Below are 23,047 nucleotides of genomic sequence, written 5' to 3'. Positions count from 1 at the left end.
AGGTCTGATTAGAAAACTTAAGTGGAAAAATGAGTTCCTTTGCAGCAACCTTCAGTTACACTTAGGGAACAAGATGATGATGGGAATTGGTTGTTCTGGCTCATTCCATTCTCTAGAGGTTTGCAAAGTTACATTTCTGATAGATTATCAGCATTAAGGAAGGCTGCAGCCAGAGGCTGGGTCATGGCTATGCTACGCTTCCTGTATTTCTAAAGTAGCAGGAAATTTACGGAGCTTCAGTATAGAAAAGTCCCCATTAAAGCTCCCATTACGAAAAATTGCTTTTAAGAGTTCAGAAGCAGTCTGTGTTCAGCACATTTTGATCAATGTTTTTGTTTAGCTAGAAGAAATACCTTAAGACAAAGAGAACAATTCATAAAGGAGGATTTTACTGTTTTTTCTGGAAGAAATATCCATCACTTATTTGTTAAATGTTTATCTCCAAATTTGGGTACAGTAACAACTTTGGAGTAGTTAAATAATAATTTTATTTTGTATTCTAATTGAAAATATTGGTGAGGTCTTAATTACAGAGCTACTCAGGTGGGTTTGGAATGCAGTGGCATTCAGGGCTTATATTGAGTAAATACAGGAAGTTAATAAGCTACCTATTAGTGCATTAGTAGTCAAAATTACTGTGGGCTTCAAACTACAAGGAAAAATGGGACAAAATTTAAAAAATTAATTATGTTTCCTACTAATTGGTGTTCTTATCCTCTTCTTTTCCAAACTTATAATTTAGTTCTGCTTGTACTTTTTACAGACCTTTCTGTAATTGCACTTACACTAAACCGATCTTCATGTTGATGAACTTTATCAGGTTACAGCTGAGTGCAACTCTAGGAACTGTGGTTTTGTGGGTGTTCTTTTCTTTTAATTTGTTTGGTTTTGTTTTCCCCAGTGCTTGGAAGAAGTAAAGCAGATAATCCTGCCTGGTAATCTATGTGTTGTGTCCGTTACGGCAGCTTGCTATATTTTTTATAAGACTGTATTATCTAGTGCAGTGAACACTTCACAGAAGTGGGCCTACCACCACAACTGCTGTGAAGTTCTTCCATCTACCCGTGGCTGCTTCCACTTACTTAAGCTGGTGGATCCTTGCCTGCCTTCTCCTTGCTCCCACCTCTTCTGCTGAGCAATGCAGTTTTTTGTCCTCATAGTCATCTGAATCTCTGGTCTTGATTTTTCTTTGCCAGCTTTGTTTTTGAGCTGTGTAATTTCCCTTATCAGGTGTACCTTATGACTGCACACATTTTTCCACAACAAAAAGGATGGAAATGTTTGGAAGGCTGTATGACCAGATGCTCAGGCTCTTCTCACTGGAGATGTAGAGGTGTCATTTTGAGAAGTCCAGGATTCTTCTTCCCATCCTTCTTTCCTTTCCACTCTGAACATGCATGCAGTTTTCCTGAGGGTGTGCTTCTGTGTCCTTTGTAGCAGCAGCATTATGGATCTGAAGCTTTTGGAAGGGAGAATGGGAATGGATAATGTAACAGGAAAACTTTTATAGTAGCAGAGCTATTATGCCATGCTTTGCCACGTCTTCCTTTCATTTCTATTGTTGCTTTCTCCTCTCTGGGGAAGTCCACCGTAGTGCCAGAGGTGACAAGCTGGCTGAATTTATTTATCAGTGTTTATGCCAGTGTCTCAGTTTTAATGGTGAGGTACACCTTACTCACCGAAAGATATTTTAAATTTTAAAACTAAACTTAAGAATAGGCAAATGGAAGCTACCTGTAAGAAGGAAGAGATTAGTGATTTTTCTTCTTTTTTTTTTTTTTTTTTTAACCAGTTTTACAAAAAATTGAGAAAGATACTTGGAGCATGAGGAACTGGGGAGGCAGAATATCCAGTGATCCCAAAGTGTGAATTTTAGTTCATGGAAAATAATGAAAGATACAAGAGACTACAATAACTACATATTTAATAACATGCAAAGTGAAAGAATATAAGACCTGGAGATACCCAGAAAATAAATGGCTTTGAATAAAGCCTAGAGTTGTCATTTGAAGGCTAGTAGTAGCTGCTGAGGTGATTTTAGCTTGTTTTACATATAGGGGTTTGAAGGGAACTAACAGCGATTGGTAAAAAGCTGAGGCATTAAAAATCATTCACTTAATGAAATTTCATCACTTATTAAAATGCGTAGGTTCTATACGTTGTTCTGTTGTTGCTTCAGTGTTCAGTGTTTCATAGTTCTGCTTTCTTTTTATTAATCTTTAGGGGGAAAGGAACAATGGCTTTGATGTCCTCTATCACAACATGAAACATGGACATTTGTCAACAAAAGACTTAGCGGACTTTATAAGAGAAAGGTAAGTATTCATCCTCTATATAGTTTGTGGCTTATATTTAAATTTATGCTTAACAATAACGTGCAAAATATGTAAAAATCAATGAGTATTTAAAAATATCTCTTAAATCCTACCAGAATATCCAGGTTTATTCCATTCACTTACAACTGAAAAGTGACTCTTAAGCGTCAAATAATAACAGGCCTCTAATTTTTCAGCTTTGAATTAATAAAAAAAAGAGTTAAAAGCTAGAAGTGTCACATTAGGTGTCCAGCAGTTTATTTAAATTAAGCCAATTTTTTGGTCATGTTTGGAAGAAAAGCAACGAAGTAGCAAAAATTATCAGTCTTACAAAGTTTTTGACCATAGATGTGCAATTAGGATATTAGCAACTGCTAGGATGATATTAAAAAAAATATATACTTTCTGATTAAGATGTTGAGAACCTAGGTTTGTTAAAGAAAAGGGAGTGATTTGTAGGGACAAGAAAGTAATACGCAGAAGATAACAGGGCATCTTCTCTATGGGATGGAAGGGACAGAACTGAAATCTGCGGATGTGGCAATTTCCAAAACAGATGACCTAGAGCTGTTTTTAGTTCTTCTTTGTGGAAGATGACTGCTGCTGCTATGTTGACCATAAGAGTTTTCATTCTGGACAAAAATAATTATACATCTGCTTCAGAGTTTTGTCTTAATTCAGTTATTGTTACTGGACAACACATGGCAAAAACTTGCAAAAGACTGAGGACCTGATTCACTCTTACAGTAAAAGCTATCAAAAAAACAGCCTTTGTTTTGTGGAATTTTTCATCAAAATTTCAGTTTTAGCCTCAAATAGAATTCAAAAAATATATATTTTTTTTTTTAATTTCCACAAATATAACCACCACAAATTTGCAGGTATTCAAATGCACTGACATTTGCGTAGTTTCAAAGTGAATTGGAGAAAATGACAAAAATCTTTCCACTGAGTAAAAATGGGTGAATTCCAGAGTCCATGTGTGATGAGCTGTCTTCTGTTGAAAGGACTATACAAACTAAGGAATCTTGCATTTCAGGAATCCCTGATTCCAGAGAACACATTATGAAGCCAGACAGGGCTCCAGTGAAATCCTGCTTTGGATTGAGTGGAGGGGTTCATGTTTAGGGTTTGAGAAGCTTGCACTTTTAATATTGATCATTATAAATAGTTGCCTTGTGTTATCTTTGTGAGTGCCTGGATCTTTCCTTTGAAACCTGCTTTAATTCTTGGAATCAGTCAGTTTTTATAGCAGTAAGTCATCAACTGGACACGTTTCATTTTATTCGTTTTACATCCGTTGCATTTTGATTTACCTCCATATTTAGATCAGAAGTTCCCTCACTCACTATGCTTCTTACCTCGTTTACATTGTATTCTTTTGGCATGCTCCATTTCATTCATGTAGGTCCTAAGGTGAAAGGTCCTATGCAAATGGATAAAAATAACTTGATGCTCTATCTGTTTTGGATTGTTTGCTTTATTATAGTGACATAAATAAAACTTGACAGTTGTTTCTACATAAAATTCCTGGTAAAAGGAATGTGACATTCTAGTTTTTTTCACTCTATCAGCTCCTAGAAGTTGAATCTTGAATGAGGTGTGCCTTTGCAATTATTAAGTAAAAATATTTAGACCTTTCTCCACATATTAAAAATCTTTCAGGTGAAATTACTGTTCATTCATTCTAGTGGTTTGTCAAGGAGGAGGCTTTGTTTTTCCCTAGTTAAACAACTTTAGTAACATTTAAGACTAAAGATTAATGACCATATAGAAATACATGAGGATCCACATGGGCATTTTTTCCTTAGTGAGAGATTAAAAAATATATTTTCTCCTCTTGTGGATGGATGTGCCAAAGAGATATGTAGCTGTCTTAGAGCATTTTTGGTAAAATATGTGAAAACTTTTAGTTCTCATTAACACACCAAAATTCACTAGAATCCTAGTGCTATATTTTAATCTATTTGTCAAGACTGCAATATAGTCCCTTAAGAGCCACTTGCCCTGGGACTGGAAAACATCGGTCAGTGATGCAGACCAGGAGCAGTAAGTGCAGTCTTTTCCAGTGACCTTCTCTCATCAGGATGTTAAACCTGGAATCCTGTCGATTCCATTGTGTTTCCTTCAGCTCTGCTTTATTGATGCATCTCAGTATACCAGGCTGCCGTTAAAACAAAGCAGGTCAATGCGAAACAGTTACTCATTTCCAAGTGAAGGGTGCATCACTGATCAATCTCAGTCAAAGCTAGCAGTAGTTTGTGGTGTATGGTTTGTAGTTTCAAAGAAATTGATGGACCTTTTTGGTAAAAATGTTTACAAGTGTCCATATCTAGGCAGTGAAGCCCTTCACTATCATTCTGAAGTTACTGCTGGGCTGTCAGGTGATTTCCCAGGTAGTAAATACGGTTTACTAGCACATATTTATTCACATGGGTGAAATTCTTGTTCTCAAAAGAAATTGGATTGGACAGTACTTCAACAATATTTTACAACAGTCCAGTTGTCTTGACCATATTCTATTTTACGTCTTTGTTTATCAGAAAAAATTTAAGAGATGTTGCACACAATTATCTTTTCCCTTCCTTTGTCCACAGAGTATAGTCTGAATATTGTTTTGCTGTACTGTTTTCTTCTAGAAATACATAAGTGGATTAACAACATTTATTAGGAACGTCCTAGATCCTAGTGGTTTTATGCCCTGACTTGCATGTACCTGGTTTTCTGAATGGCTCCCTATGGAAACTAAACTTAACATACATTTGAACTTTCTTCACAGCTATTCTTCCATTACTTTTGAACATAGGGCCATTTTTTTTCGGAGTAGAGACACAGGAGAGTAAAGACTGCTGGATAAGTAGACGAGACAGATCTGAGTTGTTGATAATACTTCTAACAAGTTGGAGGACTTAACCTCTGTATGTGCTGTTTGACAATAGTCACCTGGTCAGTCAGGATTGCCGGAGTCTCCGTATTAGCCACAGAATTTGACTTTTTTTTTTTTTTTTTTTTATTTCAATTGAGTGATCTAAGAGAAGAAAGATGTTTGAGTGTATTTGGATGTACAGACTGCTTAGGGCACAAAGGACACATGTCTCTGAAGTCAGTCTCTGTTGCTTGCGCTGATCGGAACAGTTTTTTGGTTGTGTGCAGCCTAATGGGGAAAGAGTCTATTGTACCCTTTTCTCTAACCTCAGAAATAGAAATGGAAAAAAAAAAAAAAGAAAAGAAAAATTGTATAGGATATGGGAAAATGTTTTGGTTTAGGATGTGGGAAAATGTTTTGGTTTTATTATCGTTGGCTTAAGGATTTTTAAAAGATTTTTCTTTCGAAACTTCTCTGAGAACCTTCTGAAATTGCAAAGTTGTTTCCTCTTAAAAAAAAAAAAAAGTTGGGAATGTGTTCATTTTTAATAATATAACGTTTATGTGCTGTATCTGCTGTTCCAAATGGATATGCCTAGAAGGGGCAAAAGCTTTCTTCTTCAGCTGTGTTCAATTAGTCAATACCAATTCAATTTTCAGTAGTGTTGTTTCACTTGTTCATTTTTGGTTTTGAGTGTTTGGTAATGGACAAGTACTAAAAGAACTGAGAAGCAGTTAGATCTGTGGTTCAGGAATACATAATCTAAAAGAATGAATTTTATGGTAGGCAATCTGCTCAACGTTGGTAAAGCTTGGGTGGAGCAGGTTACTTATCTGCTGGAAGGTAAATATCTTTGTTCTGTTCTTGATAAAGTGTGTAGAAATTTTGTTTCTAAAGAAGTGAAAATCTAAGAAGGTCGGGCTGCTGCCACAGTTTGGTTTGTTGTTTTTTCTTTAATACTGGGAAGATTTTGTAGGTGAACTCTCTTGTATTTGAGTGTTTTTAACACCTAAATTGTTTACATGTAAGAAACCACTGTGCTCAGTTTTTTTCTGCACCACTTGCCTGCAAGCATCATAAACCTAATCTACTTGATCAGAATAAATTGGAAGTGCATATATTCCCGTTTAACTTTTAAATGTTTAACAGATACCAAGCAAAGACAGATTTTCAGATGGGTGAAAATTAATTTACTGAGGCATTCATAGCGTATTACCAGTACATCAGACTGCTCTGGGAAGTCAGTTGACAGGAAAATGTGGATATAAGTGCCCAACTGGTCAGTAACAGCATCTTTCGGTTGTCAGGCTTTGTAGCTGTTGTATGTTGATAAGATGTGGTAAACAACTCGAGTTTTGTGGAGATTGCTCAGGTAAGTATGCGGTAAATTGCTCCAAAGAAAAGAGGTGTGGATTTTGGTCAGAATAAAAAAAAAGGAAAAAAAGGCACTGAGCTATCAAACTAGAAAGCTTTGATAGCAGGTATTGATAATCAATCAAAATATATTGTTCATCCTGTTAACTAATGAAACATCAGTGTCTTTTCTGGATGTCTGTACATATGCACTTGTTGCTGTGCAGTGAACAAAAATTCCAAACCTTGGAAACTGAAACTTGTTCATATAATCAAAAATACTTAGTGTGTGGAAGGATAATAAAGTTATTTGACTTTTTTAGGGTGAATAACTTTGCGGTTGTTTGTGTGTGAGATTTAAAATGTAACTGAGTTCTTACATTTTTAAATTTACATTCTTACTCTTCTCCAAATTGATTGTGTAGCTGACCGCATAGTTACTTTGGAAGTCCAGTAGGTTTAAATACATGGCCCACTGTTTCAGGTGCCAACTGCTACTTTGTTTCATATTTTCATAAGAAAACTCTTTTTTGCCTGGACAGTGTTGCTATTAAGGAGAATTAGAAACCTCTGCCTCAGTGATTATAGTCATGGTGTAACTTGAGAGAGGAGTGAATTCTTCATCTACCTTCTCTCTTTTGCTCCTGAATAAAGGAGGAAAGAAATTGCTTCAAGCTTTTGCGTTTTCAAGAAAAGGCAATTACAGTGTTTACTCAAATCCACGATGCTTCTAAATCTAAGTTGACACTACATACTGAATATAGATTTAGCATGGGAAATTAAAATAGTGTGTATCTTTACCTTAGTAATAGGAGGGTGAGGAAGATGGATGGGGAAAGACATCGCAGGGAGTCACTGCTGTGATACGCTGTGTGTGACTGCTATTCCATGGCAATTGACTCAGCAGAGGTTCTAAGGAGAAAATCTATGCAGACCCTTGAATTTTGGATCCCCAAAACACAAGTTACTTAAAAACAAAACAAAACAAAAATCTGCTTATAAAAAAGACAACACCCCATTTTATTTAGTGTGATTGCTCAATAAGCTTTCAGTTTGTTTATTTTAATGTTTTCATCACAAATGTATTTCATTTTTTTTTTTTGCTCTGTAAATCTCTGCTGTTTAAACAGTGCTAGGCAGGTGATTGTTATGTCACTTTGTTGTGACTGTTACTAAAGAATGTTAAAGGCAGAGAGGAACAGCAGAGAGTGTAAGAAGAATCATCTTTTTCAAGCCTTGAGTCCTTAGGGTTTCTTGTTTCTGTTTCCTGCAACATTCTGTTACAGGCTTCTTAGATACATATATATATTTTAAATATACTGTGATTTTTTTAATAAAGTTTTTGAGGAATCATTAAAATGGAGTCATTTTCAGCTAAATTTGTTTTGCACCTTTAGAATGCATATTCATCTGTCTTCAAATATCTTCCATATTTTGATTATGCTTTCAATGGGTTTCTTTGACAGGGCTACAATAGAGGAGGCATATTCAAGGTCAATGACAAAACTAGCCAAATCAGCAAGCAATTACACACAACTTGGGTAAGTGTACATGAGAGAAATAATTCACTGCATACGTGTTAAGAATCAAGTTTGATTCTGAAGTATTTTATTGGTGATGTTGATGGTAATGTAACTATGACAAAGCAAAAGACAGTACTGTTCTTTATTCATATTTTGAAAAACAAAACCAAACCACTGAGGAACTGCCTGTTCCTCTGTGTTTAAGGTTGAGTTATTTTCAGACATAACAAAGAATGTGACTTTCTATTCTGTGCTTCCAAGCCTATGGTTTTTATTCTGAAGAGAGAACATATCGTCCACAAATGTGGCAGTAAATTTGTCTATTTCTATTATTTGTGCTTTCTGGAGTGTTATCTGTGTCCTCAGAGATGTCAGGAATGAGACTTTCTAGTAGATTTATTCTATAGTTTAATTTACATTTTATAGATGGGGTATGTTTTTAAAAACTGGAATGATTGGATATTGTTCATTAGACAGATTATGCTGACAACTCAGACTTCTTAGGTGAGGATAGATTTTTTTTTTATTTGTAGTAATCACAGCAAGAAATGGGGGGGTTTTCATCAGTGGTTACCAGTTGTTGCTGCTCTCCAAATGTTTTGTAGCAGCATGTTAGTATGAACAACAGTGCTTTAAAGGCTATGTATAGTTTTGAAGTTTTTCAGCAGCATTAATCAGAAAACTGAGGTAGAAGCGTGTCTCTACAAAAGCTGGAGAAGTCTGCCCAGTAGAGAAATCTGAATCAGAGCAATGACCTGTCCCCCACCTTCTTTTGCCATCTGGTTAATCTCTGTTAATCAGTAAAACCCTTTTAGTGGCAGACCATCTTTACCAGTGTTGTTTGTTGTGTTTGGTTTTTTTGTTTGTTTTGTTTTGTTTCCCCGCATCTTCTGGCTCTTATGATATAAGACAAGTAAAAACTTAAATAACTAAGTAATTTTTTATTTGTTTGGACGATTCAAGTATACATGTAAAAATACTTCTAAATGTTAAGTTCTTGCATCATCTTTGTGAATATTGCTTGTCATTATTGTTTGCTTATGATAGAGATGATTAAGTGATTTTTGCTGTGTTTTACTCATTAGAGTCAATACAAGTAACACATAAACATGTAAAAATCAGTAGATAGGATTCCAAGTAAATTTGAAACATATTTAATACAAATTTATAGCAGCTGTTTTTTGTTTCAGTTTTAGGAACAGAACTGAACTTCTGTAAACTTATAAATTATACTTTAGCACTATTAAAAAAAATGTTGATAACTGAAAGGAAAAAATCCAGATGAACATTACATATTGTCTTCCTCAATCTAGGACATTTGCACCAGTTTGGGATGTTTTCAAAACCTCAACAGAGAAACTAGCAAGCTGTCACTTGGATCTTGTGCGAAGATTACAAGAGCTAATAAAAGAAGTTCACAAGTATGGAGATGAACAAATCAAAGCTTATAAGAAGGTTATTAATTTTTTTTTCTTACACATTTTCCATGACTTCTTAACATCTGTTGTTCAAAATTAAAATGGTTTGGTTTTGACAACTATGTGATATTTGGCAGACTAAAGAAGATGTTTCAGGAACATTGGAAGCAGTGCAAAATATTCAAAGTATCACTCAGGCCTTACAGAAATCAAAGGAAAACTACAATGCAAAGTGTGTTGAACAGGAACGTTTGAAAAAGGAAGGAGCAACACAGAGAGAAGTTGATAAGGTAATTATGTGTCTTTAGTTCATCCTGTTCTCAATCAGTAAAACATTAACATTGTATTAGTAAGTGAAATGCTCAGAAAGGATTAGAAGTATTTAAAAGTAGTAGTTGTGACTATTTCATAATGTGCATGATAATTTGAATAACTGATTATCTTTTGTTTACAGTTACTTCCTTATCTGTTCTATCTGCACTGCAGTTCTAATTCTTTATTTTGTAAATACCTGCATCATATGATAACATTGTTTAGTGCTCTTACAGAAATTACATATTACTGTTTCAGCTTCTATTATGTCTTGGATAATTTCCTTAGGTAAATATGCAAACACTTTATGCCCTTGTTATAGATTTAAGTGGTAGGAGGTTTTGTGTAGTCCTTTCAATGAGACAAAGTAGCTAATTACATGAGTATTTGAAGTCTGTTCCATTGTGAAGAAAACCAAGTTAACATTACTTTCAGCACTAATTTAACAGCTTCCAGTTTCACAGACCAAAAACCCAAGGGATGAGTACTGCCCCTAGGTCTTGAGGGAGTTTGATCCAGTCACAGAATCACAAAATGGATGAGGTTGGAATGGACCGCCTGCTGTTCAAGCAGGGCCACCTTGAACCAGTTGCCTTGGACCACATCCAGACAGCTTTTGGATGTCTCCAAGGATGGAGGCTCCTCCAGCTCCTTGGACAGCTTGTTCCATTGCTCAGTCGCCCTCAAAGGGAAAAAAAAAGTGTTTCCTGAAGTTCAGAGGGAACCTTCTGTGTTTCAGTCTGTGACCATTGATGGCCATTGTTCCTGTCGCTGGGCACCACTGGAAACAGCCTGACTCTGACTTCTTTGCACTTCAAGTGTTTGCATACATTGAAGATCTGCCTGAGCCTTCTCTAGGCTGAACTGGCCCAGCTCTCTCAGCCCTTCATTGTGAGAGAGATGCTCCAGACCTTCATCATCTTTTTGGCCCCTTACTGGACTCGCTCTGGACAACCCAGAAGTGGATCCAGTACTCCCAGTGTGACCTCACCAGTGCTGACTAGAGGGGAAGGATCATCTCCCTTGACCTGCTGGTGTCAGTGTAACTTTTTCCTGTTTTCAGAAAACTAAGTAGTAGAGGAAAGAGGTCATATTTTCCTGTCTCTAAATATGTCTTCTCTTTTTAAATCTTGATACTTCTGCCTATTTCCATTTCGATTCCCTGATCTGTGTAAGACTCTTTTTCTCATTAGAACAGTTATAGTGCCTTTTGTACTCCTATCTTGATGGAGCAGAGTTGGTTATTGTCTTTTCACTGATGACAGAAGTGATCCTGTTGACCATGTTCTGATTGGTTTATCTTTGGTATAAATCTAGCATTTTTTTTTCCTAGCTTCTGTCTGAAATGACAGTCTGCTTTGGATTCTAGAGATGAATCAGAAAAATGTGGGTTGGGAAATGTTTTCCTGTCCGTCTATTCAAAGTATGATTTTTCTGAATTCTTGTAAATAGATTTAAACTCTTCAGTAGGAAAAGTTGACTTGATGGAAGGCTTGTTTTTAAGAGGCAACATTGTCCTTGTTCAGTTGGAAACAAAAAAAATGTTCAGTCTGACTGATTTCTATGTGAGAAGGGAGAAAGAGGAAACATTATAGGATGAAGGCCATTTTTTACTGTTTTATGCATTTTCTCTAGATACTTCTGTTTGAACAACTAGGCCATAGTTGCATGCTCGGCAAGTACTTAAAAAATTTCTAGGAGGAGCAGGTAACTGTGACTCTTACATCTCTTCAGTCATGTCTTCATTCAAATTTACACTTGTAATTTCAGAAACATGGTGGCAACCATTGTATTTATTTATTTTCCCATTGTCAGACAATAGATTTGTTACTTTTAGCACACGAAATGCATTTTCTGTCAAAGTTGCAGAATAACTACTTCTGTCAGAAAGCAGAGGATCTACACCAATACACTAAGAGCTTATCACACAGCCAAATATTTGCAGAAATACTTTATGGAACAATCTGAGGAGGTATTTGAGACCCTGCTGTTTTTATTGCAGCTGAATGTTGGTGTTAACTTGTGTAGTAATTTCCTGTTGTTCTCTGGCATGTGGACTTCTCTATTTGTAGTGACTTGACAAAAAATCTTGACTGATCTTTATTTCACTAACTGTAGATCGACTAAATAGAATTCTATCAATTGCTGCACCTGAGAATAAATGCATCCTGTTTTCAGAAGAGATTGCTAGTTAATCATACAACGTTCCCTTGTTTTTGTCATTTTGTCTGTCGTGCTGAGCAGGTGTTTTTTGTAGACGCTCATCAGCACATAACACTCATGATTCTGCTCATCATTAAACATGATAACAAGAGATAGTGAATGTTTTGGTTTTGCCAAAATCTCATGCAAATGGAGATTATATAATGCTTTATGAAAACCCTTATTTTTTTAAATCTTTTAACTTGGTATTTCCTTTCTTTTCAATGATTGTTTGGAATAATTTTATTGCAAAGCAGTCTTAATTATTTTTAAAACCAGGTGTTAAAAGAGCATCTTGGAGTTTCAGAGTAGTAAATGGCATTTGGGAAACAAGATAGGACTATTTTCTTTTTGGTAATTTCCCTATGTGAATATGTAAGAGTGAGAATCATAAAGTAAAACTCAGGACAAATAACTGATGGGTTTGCTAAAACCTGTCATGTTCTCCTTTTAATGCCTGAAGGATCCGTATTCTTCATACAGTAAAGTATGTTCAGGCTTTGTTATGCTGGGTTTAGAACACTACACAACTAAAATCTGCAAAAGTTTTAATTGCAACTGGAAAAATTGAACTGTAACCTTGGTTCCTCTTCCTTTGAAGTCGCAATTGATGTTTCCTCAAGTGAAAAAGTGCTAACACTATATTGTTACTCATGATTTTCAGTTATTTTTCTCTTGTAAATTGTGGAATATGACTCTCTCTTTCCAGAGGGCATCTGTCCTGTTTTAACCCAAACTACCAATATAACCACAATACCTGCTCACTCACCTTCCCTGCCACCCACCCCCAGATAGGAGAGAGAATCAAAAGGGAAGAGATTAAATTCGTGGATTGAGATAAACACAGTTTAATAAAATAACAATATTAATAGAATATGATGGAAAATAGAATATAAAATAAAAGATACTCAATGCAATTCCTCACAAACTGCCTGCACTGAGCAGCCAGTCCCAAGAAGAGAGAGATTCCTGGTCCCAGACAGCTGGTCTTGGGGAGAGAAGAGAGAAAAAAAGACAAAAAGGCAGAAAGGCCCAGAGGCCAACATCAAAATGGCAGAATGCCTTTTGGCTGAACTTCAGCCTTTTGGCTGAACTAAAAGAACTCCCAAATGTAATTCCACAAAAACGGACCAGAAACCAGAACAGGTCTCCATCATCCAATTGTCCTTAAATACAAAGCATGATGCTAATGGCATGGAATATTCTCACTGATCACCCTGAATGTCAGTCAAGCTCTGGCTCATCCCTGCCCCCTTCCTCACTCCTCACACCTGTGGGCGGAGATCTCAGAATAGGCTCCCAGACAACAACTAAGATACTAGTAAGCTCTTACGTTCTCTTTGTTCCAACTCAAAGACACTGGAAAGGTATTGAAGAAAAAGATCAACTCTGTCCCAGGGTGTTGTGTTCTTGTTCTCAAACTAAATCCAAACAACGACTGTGCTAGGTAAGAAAAAGGAAGTTTTTAACTGCATGAAGAAAATTAATTCACTTTCAGTCAAACCAGCACAGCACCTCTACATTAATTCACTTGAAAGTTATAGATAGTGGTCAGCTTTACAAGTCATTGCAAGTGAGAAATAGTTTCTGTTTTTACTGTGGGACAGATGTAATTAATTTGAAAAAGGGGAGGAGAGCTATTCATAGCTAGAACAAATAGTAAATACACAGCTGTCTTCACTGATGTCATTAACAATTCCGGAATACTTTGGAGTTACAATGGATGGAAAATTTCAGTGAGATAAAATAGGCATGTTGAACAATGAAGCTAGAAAAAAAAATGGTGTTCAAGACAATTTTTTTCATTAGCTTTTAATTTGGAAATAGCAAGAATATCGAAGGTTTGAAAAAAATCCATCTTGTGTGTCATGCTGTAAACTTTGGAAATAACTTTTTCTCTGCCACAAAAAAATCACTTCATTCACTTCCGTTCTTCATGTAATACTGGCATTCTCCTGTATTTTGTTTTGTCTTTTAAGAAGATTAAATCCCCAGAAAAATATTATTTTGGTTTATGAACAACAAAAAAAAATTTAAAAATAAAAAAATACTGTTATAAACAAGCTACATAAATCTGCCCATCAGTATGTTCTCTATTTACTTTCAAATATGTGTTAATCTTAAAATTTACCTTGATGTAATGCCTGTATTTCTGAATTTCTTCCTTCATTTCTAACAGAGCACTCTTTTTTTTTTTTTTTCTTTTTTACTATTGACTCTCAGAATTTCACAAATAACTGTTCTGTATTTCAGCTCTGATTTCTTCCTGTTTTTCTGTTGCAGATCTAAATCTTTGACAAAGGCTAATTAGTTAACTTTAGCAATACAAATTTTATTTCAAAATAAGTGTATTATAAATCAGTCATTGCTGATAAGTGGAAGGAATTTAAATGAGGTGATTGTTTTGTTGCTTTTTAATGTGGTTTATGTATAGCTTTCAGTGGAAATCTCTGATGGCTTGAATATGAGTTATTTAGTGGGGAAAATTTGTTTTGACACTTCACTGTTTTGATATGCTCCTGAATTTTTTTAATAGTGACTTTAAAAACCTTGGATCAGATTGTATGTGTGACATTTGACACTTTCCTTTTTTTGTACTGATCTACAGGCAGCAGTTAAAACAAAGAAAGCTACGGATACCTATAAACTATATGTGGAGAAATATGCTGCATTTAAAACTGATTTTGAACAGAAAATGACAGAAACTGCACAGGTAAGGCTTATAGTAAATGAGTTGCCTTTAAAATAGATTAATAAGTGTTATCTCATCTTTGAAGACATCTGAAACCAAAGCTTTTGAAAAATTGTTTCAACATAGAATGATCTTCTGTGGAAACTGATATGAATGATAATGTCAGAAGTAATATGTTTGAGGTGCAAACACTGCCCACTTAGGTTGTGATGGCACTGTCCTTGAATGACACAGTTGAACACTGTCACTCTAGAAAGACTCTTAGAATAAAATTTTAGGAAGAAAACAAAATGAACTTCTGGAAGTATTGCAGATGCATTGTGATAATGTGAGAATTCTTGTGAATTGCTGTACTTTCAGAACTCATTTATAGGAGTTTTAATACTGGGATCTATCATGGTTCTTTCATTAGCATTCCAGCAAAATAGTTACACCTTGTTAAAGTGTATTCCCAGGGTTTACGTGAGGTTTTGAAAAGTCCTTACGTCTGTTCAAGTTTATGTTGTTGGGTTTTTTTAGAAGACTTTTGATCTGTATTCCGGAGGATACCCAGTTCTCTGTATGATTGCATATGCTGCTGCTTGTTACATTTTAAGGTTTCTCTTTCAGATCTATTGATAACAGACCCTTTTCCGTTGCTCCAGATTTCAAAAATCAAACTTCATCAATTCTGCTTTTAGTACTAATAGTTGAGGACTGGTTGGCATACATATTTGTGTATGTTTCTTGCTTTGGTAAAACTTTTAGAAGATGGGAATTGTATTTTTGTTGAAAATTCCTTCTTCTCTTCATTAGTTTCAAAGATTAATTATTGGGCATAGATGCAGGTATTAGGGAGATACAGTCATACTTGTGTTTTTAACACACAAGTGGGAAAGTGCTAGGGTTTTCCTTAACTCCTTGGTAATATGGATTTCACAGCATGGGGATTGTGTAAGCTGATATGTTAGAAGCTTGCCTCTCCTAAACTGTAAACTGCATTCCTACTTTGAGAACTTCATTAGAATTTGATCTAGTTCATCTCCAAATAGATACTCAACACAGCTATTAGAGAAAGGTTACCACATGTATCACATACCAGAACTCTTCCACCCCCCTGTCCAGACATTTGCAATGAAGTGCCCAGGCATGCTACTGCAAAATTCGTCTTTAACATGGCTGTTACATTACGAGTCTTGATAGCTTTTCCTTGAAGACTTTGCAGAAGGCATCTTTTTGTGCAGTATCCTGGCCAAGTTCTGGTTGAGGGAGCTGCAGTCCTTATGCTTTTCAGTTTGAGTTATGTACATTATTTTTCCTCTTTAAAAAAAAAAAGTGACTTTTAAATGCCTCTTTTTCCATTGTAGGGTGTGAAGCAGTGATGATTGCAGTTACTCAGTGGTATAAAAAGGCATTATTAAAAAATAAAAGTTCAACAAGAAAAAGTATGGGTACCATGGTCTAGGTCGTAAGACCTGTTGTACTTCTGTCTTATCTCTGATGTGCGAAGATGTGTTTTCAAGACATGTTTTGAGTCAGTATTGCTGTCAAAGTAGCAGCTGTCCTATTTCCATGCTCTTCCTTTGTCAAGTATTTGTGCAAGGAACTGTCTTGTAGAACTAATTCCGCTAAAACTAATGTATGAAAGAAGGTTGAGTTTAACCCAGAAGAGACCTGCAGTCTGATTTATTAAGAGATCACACAAGTATTTGTGCTGGCACAAAGACAGAGGCAATGTGGTACCAAGGGTAGAGAATTGCATCTTTAAGCTAGTTTTATGTGACATTGGCCTGAACTCACTTGTGTATGTGTCCACCTTACATATTTGTGTCTGTTGCCTTAGCATTGTGTGTGTCTACTGTAAGTTAAAATATTTGTATATCAGTTATCGCTAGGCAACTTGATTTGCATTAGGACTGGCATGTGTGGTTACAATCACTTGAGAATTTGGGGAGTAGGCAACCTTTTTAAATTTAACTAATATGTATCTTAAAACAATTTTGGAAACAAGTATAATATAATAGCAATAAAAGAATCATTGAAGTGTGACATTCCTCCTGGAGAGTTTTCAGAAATAAGTATAGGCGGAATGAAACTGACATGAACACCTACTCCTGCTACCCCAAATGATAACTTTTTTGTAGTGTTCCTGTTAATTCAACTGTTGTATTTTCTGCATAAGCATTCCAGTAACTCCACCATTTTGTGATTTGTACAAATTGTAGTGCAGCCTGACTTTTGCTGTAGACCACATGTTTTCCTACAAAGAAATCAAGTAATTCCATAAAAAATACTGATCTTTTCCATTTATTTGTCTTAAGTCATATACAAGTGCAGCTCATTTGGATCAAGAAGTTTCTGCCCTCTTTTTTTATTTACCTTGCTCTGGAAGGTACTGAACCCCCACTGAAATAGATCCTGTCAATGCTTCTGATCCACTGCAGAGCAAGTTCAGTCAGGTTGCATTAAATCTTGGTCTCTCTGCTGTTGATTTGTTACCTTACAACAGGGGTTTCAAACTCATTTTCACCAGGGGCCACATCAGCCTTGCAGTTGCCTTCAGAAGGCTGAATGTAATTTTAGGACAGTCCTAAAATTACGTTTATACTGTCCTGCTTAAAAAGGTCTCTGTAACCTAAATAGGTTTAAGTCTTGCATTTTCAAATGCTGGAGTTGGTTTTAATTAGCAAGAGCATATATTTGTAATAATCTACTAGATATGAAACTGGTTTTGAGAGGAACAGGAAAGTAAAAGGCTTACAGAATAGAATCAGAAATGGCTTCTTTCCACTCCATCGCAACTCAATAACACTAGTTTTACCAGTTTCATTAGCACTAGTGGAAACTCAATAGTTTCCACTCAATAATGGCATTTAAATATTAACTAAAAAGGGATAAAACATTCAGGTACTCTTATGCAGCCTTTAGCCTTTCCAATAATTCTCTCCTCTCTGACCCTCCTCATCTTCCAGAATGTTACACATGAACACATCTTCTAATCAGAAATACCATAGAAATACAGCATACTACTCCTTCACACCTCACTTGAGCAACTTGAGATATTCCTGTTAGCACAAGCAGAAGAGGGAAATGCTGGCATCATGTAATAACACAATATACAGCTGTTAAAATTATAAATACCTCAGAGAAAAACAAACAAACAGAACAAAGTTATTTTAAAAACTGTGCTGTGCTCTCTTCTCCAAGGCCCATTTGTTCTGTGCACAGAGAAATCCCAAAAGGTGCTTTCTCTTACCATCACTTCATTGCAATGACAACCCAGTAGTGCAGGGGTGTCAAACTCATTCTAACCCCGCTCTCCTGCTCTTGCAGTGCGATGTGCACACCCGCACAGGGGTGGGAACAAAGTGCCGGGCTGGATGTTTGACACCTGTGCCTTACAAGAAAGAGGTGGTGTTTATAGCAGTTGACTTATTGCTCTCTGAAACAATAAGAAAAAAATAACTATGACTTTAGTAAGCTGGCCTTGTTAAATTGCAGTGTAAACTTGTCTCCAGTGAGCAATGAAGATGTGAGTAATTAAAAGGAGTTATTGTCTAGAACTGACAGAAGATAAACATGAAGAGTATTTGAAATAGATTTTATTGTCAGTGAATTCGTGAAGAAAAATGTAGAGGCTTTCAGCAAGCAGATTAGTTGGGCTTTTCGTCATGTACTAAAAAAAAAAATAAAGATCCATTTGAACAGCCTGTGACAACAAAGGATGAGAAACTAATTATAACACCTTATTGTGTATATAGAGACAGAATATAAAGGTGCTATTCCTTCAGCTTTCTTATTGTGTTGTTAGGTGGGTATTGGATATTTAAACCAGGCTGAGATATGTAGAGAGAGAGAACAAATCATTTTACTGTATCAGATGTTACAGCTGGGAAAAAAACTCATCGCACTTTTGGGCTGCTTTGGGTTTTGTTTGTTTGTTTGGGGTAAGGAGGAGGCAGGCACAGTTAGGATCACTTTGATTTGGGTTGGGTTTTTTCCCAATACAAAAATGGTGCAAAGTTACCTCTCACTACAAACCACAGTAATCTGAATTTAATTCCTTAACTGCAACAGCCCTTTTACTTAAAATTCAAATTTTAATTTGACATTATAATGGACACTTGGAAACTTTCTGCTTCTGTCCACACTGGAAATCAAAATTGCCCTCCTGCACTAGCAGTCACATCTATGGAAGTTGCTTTAAGAATAATGATGTAGCTGCGCCTAGTTTAGTTGCGGGGGGCTACTTCTAAGATTATTTGATAGGAAAAATAACAACACTTTTGAATATACGCAAGCCCGCTTCTATATGAAGCACAGCCTAGATTATCTTGACTTATAGCACATTTTACTTGAAATACGCTAGTTCTGGAAACAAAAGTGTGAGCATTCTCAGCTGTTTCAGTGCAAAATCAGTTGGCTTAGCTTAAATTTGTCTTATACTGTTCACATAGTACTTTTCTGAGGACAAACGTCTTTAATTGCTGTGACATTATACTAGGTAATCATGCAGTAATATCCTCACTTAGCTATCCTCTCTTCTTGAACTGATCTTGTTGCATAGATTTTATGTATTTTTTCTTTTTTTGTTATTTACTATCTTATCTGAAGTTATCAAAATGAAGGGACTCATGATATATTATATGGGAGGTTAAATTTTGAAACATATTATCTTCTTAATCTCGAACGGCTAGTTATGGGTTTTGCTGCGATAAACATGGAAGGTTTTATTGTGATTAAAGAAGTAGGAAAATATAGTTAACTGTTGTTTAGAAATCAGATTTGACAGAAATTCCCCACGCTGAAAGATTTTTCTGAGTAAAGTGATAGTTGTATTGTGCTATTGCTATGCAGTTGCTAAGAAAACATGATGTCTTATTTGCCTGATTTTCCATCTTGTTACAAACTTTTTTAAAAAATCACATAGCACAGTCAATTATTGGAATGGATCAAATAGCTGAAAGTGCTAAATTATTCTCCGAAAGTCTTCTGTCTTATTTAGAACTGAGTAAAGTTGAGTTTGAAGGATTTTGTTCTTGAGCAGTCTGCATATAAATAAAGTTCAAAAATGAGTAATAATTCATTTTTAAAATATGCTGTGAAACTTGCAGGAAAGCACAGACTTACGAAAAGGAATACTCCTTACACTGAGTTGGACAGCTAAAGATCCTTTTGATGATTTTTCATTTGTACTGTAGGTTAAAACACTAAGAAGTGACTCTCATTTGTTGGGTCATTAATGCTACAGATTCATTTTCATACATGTTTTTAAAATGGGCTGCTCTTTCAAAAGTGAAACTAAACAATTTGGTTAATGATTACGTTTGCAATATGGATAATGTGGTTGTATTATGGCACCTTTGATCACAACCTCTTTCTATTATCTGTTGTACAAGGCGAAGATGGCTCTACTTCAAAGACTTTTAATCTTTATACTTTAAATCAAAGTATAAAACAATAAGCAAGAAATAAGGAAACAACTGGGGTGGGGGATGCTTTCCACTAACAAAAGAGAAAAAAAATCTCCAAATGGCCAAGTGTTTTGATACACATTGTAAAGAGTTTAAAGGAGACTGGTACCTATGTTTTGCAGAGTTTTGTGGGGAGCTCAAATCAAACAGAAAGGAAACATCATTGGCATAGTCTCTGAAGTTGATTTTGTTAAAATTAAATAGTGGAAAAAGGCACACATTGGAAGGTAACATTTTGTACATGTATCTGATAGTAACTGAGAGCAGATATAGATATGGACCCATAGATAGTTTTGAAAGCAAAATAATATTGTTTATGTAATAAGGCAATTCATAAGAAGTAACATCATAAAGTAGGCTGCAAAGGATGCCCATATCCTCTATAATTAAGAGGAAGGCTGCTGGAGAAAAGAAAAATTAATCTGCTTGGTTCATGGCTAGGGAGGTATGTGAGTAGGGGAAAAGAGAGACTGAGAGTTTAGAAGTTAAGTGATATTTGACTTGTCTGTATGGAGTTGTGTTTGTGAATCAGAGTAGCAAGAGGTGTTAAGTGTGGAGAGATGGTCTTCAGAGAACTCTCTACATATTGGAGAGAGGATTAAGTGATACTCCAAAGTTTGAACACACTTGAAATGGCAGTTACAGAAATAGGAAGAGAACTATGAGAGAGCAGCAGTAAAGATTTGAAGACAATTATGGTTGACTGTTGGAGAGGGTGAGGGCACTTTTAGTTCTGATCTTTGGCTGGGAAGGGGTCATTGAAGACATTGCAAGTTATTTTAAAATGGCTGCCAGCTGGAAGTCTTGTCAAAATGGAACAAACTGCAAAGATTATACATGGCGAGTTTAAAGATCAAACAAATGAATCATATTTAAAGCAAAAAAGGGTATAGATTTACCTAGAAAAAGAGAAAGCATGTATCTATTGTGAGCAGGAGAAGGTGCTAAGAAGGAAGTGCAAAACAGATCCAGAAATAAGATTTCTGGGTTTAGATGAAAAGACAAGACTCTTCAGTAATGGAGAATAAAGTTGTTGTTGTTGTTTTTGTTTGTTCTTTTGTTTTAAACCCTCTAACTATATTTTCTTTTGGTAGAAATAGGTCAGATATTCTGAAAAATCAAGGTAGATAAAAATTTAAAGAGTAAGTAAAAAAGGGATAATGCTTCTAAAAGGAAATACTGTATTTTAAAATAGCTATTTCATATCTTCTTTTCTTGAACACGGTAATTACAATGGTCATGATCTGAAAAATATAATGGTGTGGCTTTCCCATTTAGTGAATTTAATTATTAAAATATAATGTTTACTATTTGAAGAAATATTTTCATTATGGTTTATTGCTTGTATTTGTTTACAGAAATTTCAAGACATTGAAGAAACACACCTTCTTCGTATGAAAGAAATTATAGAATCATTTTCAAATACCATAAAAGAAATTCATTCGCAAATAGGAGAGGTAATTTTTTATATTATCATAGCTAGCATAATACAAGTAAACAATTTTTTTTAATATATTAAATGGAACATTTCTTACTGTGTTTCTGGTAATTACAGAATCACATCTTTCAAATTATGGTTAAGTCAACATAAGCTCAAATTTTTATGGCTTCTTGTTGCATTTTTAAGTTCAGTATCACAGATTTTACAAAGCTTCAATAAATTTTTTCTTAACAGAAAGCAGTGTTTTCACAATTTGCAGAGTTTTTAGTGTATTTTGAATTTATGTTCTTAGATATTAAATTAGCACTCATTTAACATGTTATTGGGATACTTGTAGTTTTCTTTGACTAAAACTCAAAATTATATTGCTCTGAAAATTTCCAAATTTTTGATACACTTTGGATCTCCATAACAGAAGCTTATATAGTATAATTTCTTTAGATGTAAATTGGTTTAATTAATAATCCTTATGAGTAGTCCTTAGTTTTTAGATGTTTTGAAGTTTAGTTTTATTTGTGTACACTTGATTTGAATTGCTGTTTTCCTCAGTTTTGAGGTTTTCTGCTAATGGATGATGGTTACAAAAGTAATGCTATTTATTTCTAAAGTTTATACATACTGCCTTCTTGGAAAAACTTGTTACTAACAGCATGTGGTTGTTCCTTTATCGAATCAAAAACATCACAACAGTAATGCTTTTACTCAAGCAGGTGGGTGCTGTGATAATGCAGTAGTAGCAGTTCACACCCTTAACTGGTGCTGACTTAAGAGTCTGCTTGTTTTCCTGACATGCTAGTGGGGCATGTTGCTGATAAATTCATAAAGTGATATATACACAAGTTGTTTTGATGGAAGAAATGGAAGCAAATCCTAAACTGACCATCAAACTGTATTCTTTCATTCTTTGTTTGTATTGTACACACACTTGCTGTTACTAAAGCAAAGAAGGTATAATATTTCCTTGATAAAATGCCTGTTGATTTTTGGAAGCCCTGTAATACATTTTAGAGGGAAGTACTTTGAACTTTAACTATAGAGAAAACCACTTTTTAAAGTTAATTACATTATTTTGATTACTGTTTTTTAAATTCCTTTTGTGTGTGGTGTTTTGTTTTTTATTTGAAGGTGCATGAAGAGTTCATTAATAATATGACAAATACTACAGTTGAGAGTTTAATACAGAAATTTGCGGAGTCAAAAGGAACTGGCAAGGAAAGACCCGGTGAGAGATTAAAAATAACAGAGTAGGAAATGTTAACTTTAAAACTGTAGATTTCCCCTCCTATTAAAAGGTCAAAAGCCTGTTTGTTAATGTGTTATGTTTTTAATGTACTTGCAGTTTCAAATTCTGAGGTTTCATTAGTTTTGGTGTTAATGGTTCATAGAAATTGATTAATGCACATTTTTTATGTATGTGTAGTATTTGTGTTCTAAAGCATGGCAATTTGTAACTCTGAGTCCCTCTATGTGAA

The 23,047-nt window shown here is 35.2% G+C and overlaps 1 protein-coding gene across 5 annotated transcripts in view; it reads left to right on the top strand.

Moving 5' to 3' along the window:
- The window catches only part of FCHO2 (FCH and mu domain containing endocytic adaptor 2), a 97,146-nt gene that overhangs the window by 7,980 nt on the left and 66,119 nt on the right, over positions 1-23,047 (top strand). For all 5 annotated transcript variants that reach the window (XM_082074776.1, XM_082074775.1, XM_082074774.1 and 2 more), the window contains exons 2-8: positions 2,224-2,315; positions 8,001-8,075; positions 9,371-9,512; positions 9,613-9,765; positions 14,598-14,702; positions 21,493-21,591; positions 22,701-22,797. In XM_082074776.1, the coding sequence (XP_081930902.1) occupies positions 2,224-2,315; positions 8,001-8,075; positions 9,371-9,512; positions 9,613-9,765; positions 14,598-14,702; positions 21,493-21,591; positions 22,701-22,797 (763 nt within the window). The remainder of the gene's footprint in view (positions 1-2,223; positions 2,316-8,000; positions 8,076-9,370; positions 9,513-9,612; positions 9,766-14,597; positions 14,703-21,492; positions 21,592-22,700; positions 22,798-23,047) is intronic.

The sequence above is a fragment of the Streptopelia decaocto genome (genome assembly GCF_964273445.1).
Source record: "Streptopelia decaocto genome assembly, chromosome: Z".
NCBI classification, from domain to species: Eukaryota; Metazoa; Chordata; class Aves; order Columbiformes; family Columbidae; genus Streptopelia; species Streptopelia decaocto.
Note: the sequence above shows the minus strand (reverse complement) of the source record. Positions and strands in the feature narration are given on the sequence as shown.